Source organism: Salmo salar, chromosome 01 (assembly GCF_965601325.2).
Source record: "Salmo salar chromosome 01, fSalSal1, whole genome shotgun sequence".
Lineage (NCBI taxonomy): Eukaryota > Metazoa > Chordata > Actinopteri > Salmoniformes > Salmonidae > Salmo > Salmo salar.
Genome location: NC_138291.1, coordinates 102960156 through 102972706, shown reverse-complemented (window position 1 = coordinate 102972706; position 12551 = coordinate 102960156). Strand labels below are relative to the sequence as shown.

The window sequence follows — 12551 nt, the reverse complement described above, 5'->3', positions numbered from 1 at the left end:
GTGCACAGTATTCTTCAGCTATGAGGTGTGTGTGTGTGTGCGCGCAGTATGTTTCAGCTATGAGGTGTGTGTGTGTGCGCGCGCAGTATGCTTCAGCTATGAGGTGTGTGCGTGGTATGCTTCAGCTATGAGGTGTGTGTGTGTGCGCGGTATGCTTCAGCTATGAGGTGTGTGTGTGTGCGCGGTATGCTTCAGCTATGAGGTGTGTGTATGCGCGGTATGCTTCAGCTTTGAGATGTGTGTGTGTGCAGTATGCTTCGAGATATATGTGGGTGCAGTATGCTTCAGCTATGAGGTGTGTGTGTGGGTGCAGTATGCTTCAGCTATGAGGTGTGTGGGTGCAGTATGCTTCAGCTATGAGGTGTGTGTGGGTGCAGTATGCTTCAGCTATGAGGTGTGTGTGGGTGCAGTATGCTTCAGCTATGAGGTGTGTGTGTGCGCAGTATGCTTCAGCTATGAGGTTTGTGTGTGTGCGCAGTATGCTTCAGCTATGAGGTTTGTGTGTATGCGCGGTATGCTTCAGCTTTGAGATATGTGCGTGCAGTATGCTTCAGCTATGAGGTGTGTGCGGGTGCAGTATGCTTCAGCTATGAGGTGTGTGCGGGCGCAGTATGCTTCAGCTATGAGGTGTGTGGCTCAGTTGGTAGAGCATGGTGTTTGCAATGCCAGGGTTGTGAGTTCGATTCCCACGGGGGGCCAGTACAAAAAAAATGCATGAAATGTATGCATTCACTACTGTAATTCGCTCTGGATAAGAGCGTCTGCTAAATGACTAAAATGTAAATGTAATTGCTGAAGCATACTGCGCACACACACCTCATAGCTGAACCATACTGCGCGCGCACACACCTCATAGCTGAAGCATACTGCGCGCACATATCTCAAAGCGCAGTATGGTTCAGCTATGAGGTGTGTGCGCGCGCAGTATGGTTCAGCTATGAGGTGTGTGTGTGTGTGCGCGCGCAGTATGCTTCATCTATGAGGTGTGTGTGTGTGTGTGCGCAGTATGCTTCAGCAATTACATTTACATTTTAGTCATTTAGCAGACGCTCTTATCCAGAGCGACTTACAGTAGTGAATGCATACATTTCATGCATTTTTTTTGTACTGGCCCCCCGTGGGAATCGAACCCACAACCCTGGCATTGAAAACACCATGCTCTACCAACTGAGCCACAGGGAAGTAAATGTAAAATGTGTGTGTGCAGTATGCTTCAGCTATGAGGAGTGTGTGGGCGCAGTGTGCTTCAGCTATGAGGCGTGTGTGGGCGCAGTGTGCTTCAGCTATGATGCGTGTGTGGGCGCAGTGTGCTTCAGCTATGAGGCGTGTGTGGGCGCAGTGTGCTTCAGCTATGAGGCGTGTGTGGGCGCAGTGTGCTTCAGCTATGAGGCGTGTGTGGGCGCAGTGTGCTTCAGCTATGAGGCGTGTGTGTGTGTGCGGGCGCAGTGTGCTTCAGCTGTGAGGCGTGTGTGTGTGTGCGGGCGTAGTGTGCTTCAGCTGTGAGGCGTGTGTGTGTGTGTGCGGGCGGGCGCAGTATGCTTCAGCTGTGAGGCGTGTGTGTGTGTGCGTGCGGGCGCAGTATGCTTCAGCTGTGAGGCGTGTGTGTGTGTGTGCGTGCGGGCGCAGTATGCTTCAGCTGTGAGGCGTGTGTGTGCGGGCGCAGTATGCTTCAGCTGTGAGGCGTGTGTGTGTGTGCGGGCGCAGTATGCTTCAGCTGTGAGGCGTGTGTGTGTGTGTGTGTGTGTGTGTGTGTGGGCGCAGTATGCTTCAGCTGTGAGGCGTGTGTGTGTGCGGGCGCAGTATGCTGCAGCTGTGAGGCGTGGGTGTGTGTGCAGTGTGCTTCAGCTGTGAGGTGTGTGTGCAGTGTGCTTCAGCTATGAGGTGTGTGTGTGGGCAGTATGCTTCAGTATGTATGAGAGTTTGTTTTCTGATCACCAGGTTGTGGTTTGATGAGCTCATCAGCTTGTGGGTGGCAGTACAGAACCTTCCAGGTTGGGAGGTGGTAAGTTGGACAACATTCACTTAATTGACATACTGGTGTGTGGTAGTATTAGCCGAATGCCAGATCTGTTTGTGCTGTCTTGACAAGTTGGCACAAACGGATCTGGAACCAGGCTATTGTAGTACAGTTTCCAACATTCTGTTTGATAGACAAAACTTTTAACTGTTCGCTAGATATTCCTCAATTAAAGTTTTCCTTATTCATTTGTTTTTTCCCCCACAGCATCTTGTCAACCTGTTTGCCCGCTTGGCCAACGACAACATTGGCTACATTGACTGGGACCCATATATACCCAAGGTATGGACACTCCTCCATCAATAACCTTTGTCTAGCTGTGCCTATAGAACTACCCCATTACTCCACCCCCAATGGTCTCTTCTAGCAGGTCCCAATTCACTCCCTGCCCCTATTCCCTTTGTCTTAACACTTTGATGTTTACTGAACTATAAGGTGTAAGCAGTACAGATATGCATAACGTTGAAGGGTTAGGGCCAAGTGTGCCAGTTGGAGTGTCAAGTGTTTTTGCAACATGCTGAAATCTTACCCTCTTCATTTGACCTGTGACCTTAGTTATTGGTGTGCATGTCATAGCAGACCAGACAGCCACTGAAAGTGCTGCCTGTTAGTGGCTCGATCTACAGTATCACATTTCCCTGTTGGTCTTCCTGGCTTGCAACATGTCTTTCGCCATGTTTTTATATGTTATTGCCCAACATGCCCTGATCTCAAATGTGATGTAATGAAATGGATGAACATTATTTAAAAGAAATCCTGTGATCAGAAAAAGTAATTGGACAATGCATTCAATGACTGAACAATAAAGTATTCCATCTTCACATGGATTGCTCCTTTTTGATTCCAGATCTTCACCAGAGTGCTGCGTAGTCTGAACCTCCCGGTGGGGACCAGTCAGATGCTGGTTCCCAGATACCTGACAAACGCCTACGATGTCGCACACGTGGTCCTCTGGGTCTCAGCTTTACTGGTCAGTCACTATTCACAATCAGTGTTGCCCAATCAATGCTTTTTATAGCTCTTCAAGTTTATTTCAATGTTTTCATGTGTAATTGATTGATGGAAATTTAGTCAATCATTTTTAGAGGGGTAAAAATACAGTAATCCTACAATACAATGCCAGATCACAACACAATAATACTTTGGAATAAGCATAGTGCTGTTCTGTTGGATACTGCTGTTGCCGGTAGACTTCCAGTCATTGGGCTAACGTTAGTTAGCATTGGCTCACGATGGAATGATAGTTGTGTTAATGGAATAATCCGTTATGTTTTTCATGTTGTTAAGCATCTGTTGTTTGTGTGATGGCAGGGAGGCCCCAGTAAACAAGCCCAGGCACAGCTCAGTGGCCTTTTCAACAGCATCACGTCTTTCTTCCACCCATCCAACCATGGACGCTGGCTGGTGAGTCACTGCAACGTTCACTTCTACAATGTTTACCCAGACGGGCACCTCATTCTCCTAACAAACCTTCGTTGCACTGGCATACCTGCATACTCAAATCACAGTCAAAGTGACTAGCTCTCTGAACGTGCCCCACATTCCCCTTCTCCTTGCTCCAGAAGCTTCCCTAGGCCTCCTGGCAGTTGCCTCTCCAGCCCTCCAAGCACGGGTTTGTGTACATACCGTTCGTTCAGAAAAAATGTCCTGATGACACACGAGAGTGGCAGCTGCCAGCAGTGCTATAAAAGGTCAGCGAGATATCCGGGGCTCATGCCAGTCTTTTCTAGAAACATCCAACCTCCGTCATCAGACCAGAGCCTCAGGCTGCAAGCTGTGTCTTCAGTCATACACAATCCTTTATTTATGGCAGAGGGACTCAGACCTTGGTTCAATTACCATTACCAATACTTAACCTGGGATTCATTGAGCTTGCCTGACGCAATGGAACCAATAGAATGGTCACAAAAATGCACACCCTGCACTCCAGGCAGGCTAAAGCAAACTCTAAAAGTTTTTGACCCCAGGTCTGGAGGTAGAGTTGTGACCCCGTTATGTTTCTGGTAAACCCCATCAACTCGTGAGATGTTCTCCTGATTTGTTTTCAGGAGTTAGTCCTATTGCAGTGTAGGGGAATGGAAACAGACAATCTCACGCTCTTGTGATCTGTGTCCAATATAAAAGTACCATGCATCCTGAGTCGGCTAAAGTAGGATAGTAATGTAGTCCTCATCGCTATAGTGACAGTAATGTACCTGTTAGAGGTAGACCGATTAATCGGAATGGCCGATTTAATTAGGGCCGATTTTTCAAATTTTCATAACAATCGGAAATCGGTATTTTTGGCCACCGATTATTTTTTTTACACCTTTATTTAACTAGGCAAGTCAGTTAAGAACACATTCTTATTTTCAATGATGGCCAAGGAACGTTGTGTTAACTGCCTTGTTCAGGGGCAGAATGACAGATTTTTACCTTGTCAGCTCAGGGATTCAATCTTGCAACCTTACGGTTAACTAGTCTAACGCTCTAACCACCTGCTTTACATTGCACTCAGCGAGGTTACGCGAATGCATAAGAATCCAAGGTAAGTTGCTAGCTAGCATTAAACTTATCTTATAAAAAACAATCAATCAATCATAATCACTCGTTAACTACACATGGTTGATGATATTACTAGTTTATCTAGCCTGTCCTGCGTTGCATATAATCACTTAGGTACACGTTGCTCCAACCATAAACATCAATGCCTTTCTTAAAATCAATACACAGAAGCATATATTTTTAAACCTGCATATTTAGCTAAAAGAAATCCAGGTTAGCAGGCAATATTAACCAGGTGAAATTGTGTCATTTTGCGTTCATTGCACGCAGTCAGGGTATATGCAACAATTTGGGCCGCCTGGCTCGTTGCGAACTAATTTGCCAGAATTTTACGTAATTATGACATAACATTGAGGGTTGTGCAATGTAACAGGAATAAAGTTTTGTTTTCGATATGATAGTTTCCGGATTCGACCATATTAATGACCTAAGGCTCGTGTTTCTGTGTGTTATTATGTTATAATTAAGTCTATGATTTGATAGAGCAGTCTGACTGAGCGGTGGTAGGCACCAGCAGGCTCGTAAGCATTCATTCAAAATAGCACTTTCGTGCGTTTTGCCAGCAGCCCTTCGCAATGCATTGCGCTGTTTATGACTTCAAGCCTGTCAACTCCCAAGACGAGGCTTGTGTAACCCATGTGAAATGGCTAGCTAGTTAGCCGGGTGCGCGCTAATAGCGTTTCAAACGTCACTCGCTATGAGACTTGGAGTAGTTGTTTCCCCTTCCTCTACATGGGTAACGCTGCTTCGAGGGTGGCTGTTGTCGATGTGTTCCTGGTTCGAGCCCAGGTAGGAGCGAGGAGAGGGACGGAAGCTATACTGTTACACTGGCAATTCTAAAGTGCCTATAAGATCATCCAATAGTCAAAGGTATATGAAATACAAATCGTATAGAGAGAAATAGTCCTATAATTCCTATAATAACTACAACCTAAAACATCTTACCTGAGGATATTGAAGACTCATGTTAAAAGGAACCACCAGCTTTCATATGTTCTCATGTTCTGAGCAAGGAACTTAAACGTTAGCTTTTTTACATGGCACATATTGCACTTATACTTCTCCAACACTTTGTTTTTGCATTATTTAAAACAAATTGAACATTTTTCATTATTTATGAGGCTAAATTGATTTTATTGATATATTATATTAAGTTAAAATAAGTGTCAATTCAGTATTGTTGTAATTGTCATTATTACAAATAAATAAATAAAAAAAATTAATCCGCCGATTAAATCGGTATCGGCGGTTTTGGGCCTTCAATAATCGGCACCGGCAAATCATAATCGGTCGACCTCTAGTACCTGTAATGTAGTCCTCATCGCTATAGTGACAGTAATGTACCTGTAGCGTAGTCCTTATCGCTATAATGACTGTAATGTAGTCCTCATCGCTATAGTTACAGTAATGTGCCTGTAGTGTAGACCTCATCGCTATAGTGACAGTAATGCAGTCCTCGTCGCTATAGTGACAGTAATGCAGTGCTCGTCGCTATAGTGACAGTAATGCAGTGCTCGTCGCTATAGTGACAGTAATGTACCTGTAATGTAGTCATCATCGCTTTAGTGACGTAGAAAGACACGTCTTTTTTTAGAATTCATCAAATGCCTTTGGCCAGCCCCCGACATTCCCAAGATATGTCATTCTGTCACCCAATAAGGGAACTGGATCTGGGACAGAGATATTTCAGTCTTTATTGAGAATGTATGGGTTCAACAGTTAGAAAAGCCAAGGCAAGCTTTTTCAAGCACCCTGCCTTTCTAATGTCTTCGAAAGCCAAGTCAACAAACAGATTACCGATCATTTCGAATCCCACCGCACCTTCTCCGCTATGCAATCTGGTTTCAGAGCTGGTCATGGGTGCACCTCAGCCACGCTCAAGGTCCTAAACGATATCGTAACCGCCATCGATAAGAAACAATACTGTGCTGCCGTATTCATTGACCTGGCCAAGGCTTTCGACTCGGTCAATCACCACATCCTCATCAGCAGACTCAATAGCCTTGGTTTCTGAAATGATTGCCTCGCCTGGTTCACCAACTACTTCTCTGATAGAGTTCAATGTGTCAAATCGGATGGCCTGTTGTCCGGGCCTCTGGTAGTCTCTATGGGGTTGCCACAGGGTTCAATTCTTGGGCCAACTCTTTTCTCTGTATACATCAATGATGTCGCTCTTGCTGCTGGTGAGTCTCTGATTCACCTCTACGCAGACGACACCATTCTGTATACTTCTGGCCCTTCTTTGGATGCTGTGTTAACAACCCTCCAGACGAGCTTCAATGCCATACAACTCTCCTTCCGTGGCCTCCAACTGCTCTTAAATACAAGTAAAACTAAATGCATGCTCTTCAACTGATCGCTGCCTGCACCTGCCCGCCTGTCCAGCATCACTACTCCGGACGGTTCTGACTTAGAATATGTGGACAACTACAAATACCTAGGTGTCTTGTTAGACTGTAAGCGCTCCTTCCAGACTCACATCAAATATCTCCAATCCAAAGTTAAATCTAGAATTGGCTTCCTATTTTGCAACAAAGCATCCTTCACTCATGCTGCCAAACATACCCTCGTAAAACTGACCATCCTACCGATCCTTGACTTCGGCGATGTCATTTACAAAATGGCCTCCAATACCCTACTCAACAAACTGGATGCAGTCTATCACAGTGCCATCCGTTTTGTCACCAAAGTCCCATATACTACCCACCACTGCGACCTGTACGCTCTCGTTGGCTGGCCCTCGCTTCATACTCGTCGCCAAACCCACTGACTCCAGGTCATCTACAAGACCCTGCTAGGTAAAGTCCCCCCTTATCTCCGCTCACTGGTCACCATAGCAGCACCCACCTGTAGCACGGGCTCCAGCAGGTATATCTCTCTGGTCACCCCTAAAGCCAATTCCTCCTTTGGCCGTCTCTGCTGCCAATGACTGGAACGAACTACAAAAATCTCTGAAACTGGAAACACTTATCTCCCTCACTAGCTTTAAGCACTGGCTGTCAGAGCAGCTCACAGATCATTGCACCGGTACATAGCCCATCTATAATTTAGCCCAAACAACTACCCCTTCCCCTACTGTATTTATTTATTTATTTAGCTCTTTTGCACACCGTTATTTCTATTTCTACTTTGCACTTTCTTCCACTACAAATCTACCATTCCAGTGTTTTACTTGCTATATTGTATTTACTTTGCCACCATGGCCTTTTTGCCTTTACCTCCTGTATCTCACCTCATTTGCTCACATTGTGTATATACTTGTTTTTCTACTGTATTATTGACTGTATGCTTGTTTTACTCCATGTGTAACTCTGTGTTGTATGTGTCGAACTGCTTTGCTTTATCTTGGCCAGGTCACAATTGTAAATGAGAACTTGTTCTCAACTTGCCTACCTGGTGAAATAAAAAAAAATAAACAACTCACCTGAGATAAGCCTGTGCAAAATCAATAATTGACCTGAATCTATACTTAGAAAAGTTTCTGTGCAAGTCACTCTCTTCTTGCCCCTTAGTAGCTGTTGGTTTAGTGGCGTGGGGAGACGGACACAAGGTCCTGCTGTCCTGACAGGGTATTGGTTCTAAAGCCATGCTGTCCTGACAGGGTATTGGTTCTAAAGCCATGCTGTCCTGACAGGGTATTGGTTCTAAAGCCATGCTGTCCTGACAGGGTATTGGTTCTAAAGCCATGCTGTCCTGACAGGGTATTGGTTCTAAAGCCATGCTGTCCTGACAGGGTATTGGTTCTAAAGCCATGCTGTCCTGACAGGGTATTGGTTCTAAAGTCATGCTGTCCTGACAGGGTATTGGTTCTAAGGCCATGCTGTGCTCAATTTCACTGTACTTACTGAGTTGAAATGTAATTTACCTCAACCCTGGAAGGCACGCTATCACCACACTGTCGCACGCCCCTGTTTCACGTACCTGTCTGTCTTTGTCCTCATATCTGCCTCCCGGGCCAGCTTCTCTCTAACCCTGTATCTGTCTCACACCAGTCTCTCTGTCTCTCACACCTGTCTCTCTGTCTCTCACACCTGTCTCTCACACCTGTCTCTCGGTCTCTCACACCTGTCTCTCGGTCTCTCACACCTGTCTCTCGGTCTCTCACACCTGTCTCTCGGTCTCTCACACCTGTCTCTCGGTCTCTCACACCTGCCTCTCGGTCTCTCACACCTGCCTCTCGGTCTCTCACACCTGCCTCTCGGTCTCTCACACCTGCCTCTCGGTGTCTCACACCTGCCCACACCTGCCTCTCGGTGTCTCACACCTGCCTCTCGGTGTCTCACACCTGCCTCTCGGTGTCTCACACCTGCCTCTCGGTGTCTCATGAGCTTAGATGGCTCTCGAATTAATCAGGTCTCTGCATATAAATACTTAGGGATATGGTTGGATGATAAACTGTATTTTAAAATGCATGTTTTAAAGGCTTCCTCTATAGAAACAGGACATGTTTGTCCTCTACAAATAGAAGACAAATTGTGCAAGCTACTTTTATGTCTGTTATAGATTATGGGGATATTATCTACATGCATGCTACGGCATCAACACTTAAATCGCTGGATGCTACTTATCATTGCGTACTTAGGTTTATTACGGGTGCTAGCTACAGAACTCACCACTGTGTTTTATATCAAAATGTGGGTTGGACTTCACTGTCCATGAGACGAGAACAACATGCTCTCGTGTTTGTCTATAAAGCACTTCTGAATAAACTACATTCTTATTTATCATCACTCATCAACATTAGAATTCCTAAAACCAGGTCTCAAGCATAGATTACACTTGAGGCCCATGCGGTTTCCACAGAGTTGGGTATGGCTGCCTTTTCCTGCTATGCTCTTTGCCTATGGAATAGCCTGCAGACTAAACTTAAACTTCAGACTCTTGTCCCCCTTGCCCATTTTAAACATTTATTGGAGGATTTTTATATTGATTGTAACTGCTTCGGGTAATGCAAGTTCTTGTGCTGTTAGGGGAATAACCTATGTTACATTTACACAATCTGCTGCTGCATTTTTTGTTATCTGTGATCGTTTTGTTTGTCTGTTGTAGTTTCTTAGTCATTGTACCTAAACTGTTTGTGTGAACATGTATACGCAGGGCCCAGCTGTAAAAGAGACCTGGTCTCAGTCTGTATTCCTTGTTGAAATAAGGTAAAATAATGTCATCACACCTGTCTCTCGAGTCCTCACCTATCTCATGTCCTGATACCGGTCTCTCTAGTCCTCACACCTGTCTCTGTCCCCAGATGAAGTTGATGAAGCTGCTGCAGCGCCTCCCGGCCAGCGTGGTAAAACGGCTCCACCGGGAGCGCTACCGGAAGCCCACGTGGCTCACTCTGGTACCGGACAGCCACAAGTTGACGGAGGCAGACATCACGGCGTTCGTGGAGAGTATGATGCAGCCGGTGCTGCTGGCCATGTTCAGTAAGACGGGCAGTCTGGATGCTGCTCAGGCCCTACAGAACCTGGCCCTCATGAGACCTGAACTTGTCATACCACCAGTGCTGGAGAAGTGAGTGAAATCAAGCAGTCAGTCAGAAGTGAATGGGTAGTCTTTCCTCTGTCGTTGTTTAGGTGGGGCGGTCCCCAGTAGATCTGTTGTCTTAGGGTTGGGCGACATAGGCAAAATATCATATCACTATTTTTTTGACAGTATGGTGGTATTTTACAGTGGTGTAAAGTACTTTAGTAAAAATAATTTGAAGTAGTACTTAAGTCATTTTTGGGGGTATCTGTACTTTACTGTTTATATTTTTGACAACTTTTACTTCACTACATGATGTACTTTTTCCCTGACAACCAAAAGTCCTCGTTACATTTTGAATGCTAAGCAGGACAGGGAAATTATCCAATTCACACACCTATCAAGATAACATTATTGGTCATCACTACTGCCTCTGATCTGGCAGAGTCACTAAACACAAATGCTTCGTTTGTAAATTATTTCTGACTGATGGAGTGTGCCCCTAAATTTTAAAGACAAGAAAATGGTGCCGTCTGGTTTGCTTAATATAGGGAATTAGAAATGATTTCTATTTTTACTTTTGATACTTAAGTATATTTAAACCAAATACTTTTAGACTTTCACTCAAGTAGTATTTTAGTGGGTGACTTTTTTACTTGAGTAATTTTCTATTAAGGTATCTTTACTTTTACTCAAGTATGACAATTGGGTACTTTTTCCACCACTGGTATTTTATGTTTATGAAAAATAGAAGTTAATAATTTTCAAAGTAGTGAATGACCCTAGGATGGCATGTGAATCCTAAGTGGCTTTAGCAGGCTTTCTCCATGCTGATGGATTTCTACTCAACCAAGCTAGGACAAACCTGACAGTAAAGTAGTCACATAAGTTGAACTTTTCATGAATTATATTGTTATAGACTATTAAAAAGATCCATACCGTTATGTGGATCCATACCAGTGTATACCTTAAGATATGCTATATGGCCCAGCACTCATTTATCTGGTCTTCCTCTGTAGAACCTACCCTGCTATGGAGACCCTGACAGAGCCCCACCAGCTGACTGCCACCCTGAGCTGTATGATTGGTGTGGCTCGCAGCCTGGTGTCTGGGGGGCAGCGCTACCCTGAGGGCCCCACACACATGCTGCCCCTCCTCATGAGGGCTTTGCCCGGTGTTGACCCCAATGACTTCAGCAAGTGCATGGTGGGTAATAGAGTTCATAAAAATAAGCTCTTGTAGGCCTCCTACACTGGGGTTGCTTGGGTACAGATATTGTCATCAATTTGGAAGTTGTCTCTGTGTGTGTGTGTTGCAAGTCTAAGTGTGCTCTCCCTCCTTTCTGCAGATAACATTCCAATTCATTGCTACGTTCGTTACTCTTGTGCCTTTGGTGGACTGTTCCTCTGCTGTTCTTGAAAGGAGCGACCTGACAGCGGTGGAGAGAGAGATGTGCTCAGCCTCTGCAGAGTTTGAGGACTTTGTTCTTCAGTTCATGGACAGGTATGAGTATGGAGGAAGTCAATATAGGACTCTAAACTTTACAGTAAATTTCCAGAATTTTTCCATGGGAAGTTAAGCCCTGGAATTTGGGGAATTTTGATTAGATTCGTCAAAGTTAGCTTATTACAGTGAACCTTTTTTTTTGTGGGATACGCATAAGGCAATTCTAGGTCTTGTTGCATATTTATGTTAAGCTATCACCAATTCAATGGAATTGCAACCCTCTGCACTGTACAGTGCATTCTTCCATCACATGTGCAGCTGATTCTCAAGATCTTGCACACTAATGAGATGCTATTGAGTCCACACTACTACACTGTCTGAGCCAAGGACTACATGCTTTCTGGTAAGTTTTGATTACAGTACTGGGTGGGGTGAATATATTTTATGACATATTATTTTTTTTGTTAACTAGTAAATAGTAGCCTACATCAAAGTGTGTTTAAATCATTTCTAACTTGTTAACAATTTCTGCTAGTTAGTTTTTCCTACCATGTGGGTTTTAGCTTGCTTGAGCTTGCGAACTGAGGAGCGTTAATTCACCTGTTTCCATACGTGTTTCATTATATAACATTTATCTTCCAAAGGAGTTGTTTAATTTAACTGGTTAACTATCGATCTGTACATGGAATTGTGTATATATATTTTTTTCTTGTCTTTACAGAAAAATGCCACGGGCACTATCTGATGTGTGGAGATATTTCACTGCAGCTAATCTAAAAGAAAAAGCTGTGTACATTTGCAAATACTGTGCCAAATCATATGTGAAGAATGCAACAGAGATGCAGAATCATCTGGCCAATTTGATTAAGTTCCCTCAGCGCTCACAACAAGCAACCTCTGACAAAAGTCCCTCTACTTCTATTCAAGGTGAAAATGATGAAGCAGACACCTTAATCAATAGCAACAGCTCATGGTCCTCCTGGAATCAGAAGTTTTGATGACTCAGCGGAGGAATGTAGTCAGAGAAATGCTGATGAATGTCTTGCTCGAGCTGTGTATGCAACTGGTTCACCTCTGATGC

The 12551-nt window shown here is 44.5% G+C and overlaps 1 protein-coding gene and 1 non-coding gene across 3 annotated transcripts in view; one reads left to right on the top strand and one right to left on the bottom strand.

Annotated features, from left to right (window-relative positions):
- Positions 1-12551, top strand: part of LOC106611227 (proteasome activator complex subunit 4B) — a 92629-nt gene that overhangs the window by 23684 nt on the left and 56394 nt on the right. For both annotated transcript variants that reach the window (XM_014211221.3, XM_045724975.2), the window contains 7 exons: positions 1939-2002; positions 2225-2299; positions 2865-2987; positions 3329-3421; positions 9807-10072; positions 11044-11230; positions 11373-11527. In XM_014211221.3, the coding sequence (XP_014066696.2) occupies positions 1939-2002; positions 2225-2299; positions 2865-2987; positions 3329-3421; positions 9807-10072; positions 11044-11230; positions 11373-11527 (963 nt within the window). The remainder of the gene's footprint in view (positions 1-1938; positions 2003-2224; positions 2300-2864; positions 2988-3328; positions 3422-9806; positions 10073-11043; positions 11231-11372; positions 11528-12551) is intronic.
- Positions 1110-1184, bottom strand: trnae-uuc (transfer RNA glutamic acid (anticodon UUC)). The gene has a single exon. It is a non-coding gene; the product is annotated as a tRNA-Glu (tRNA).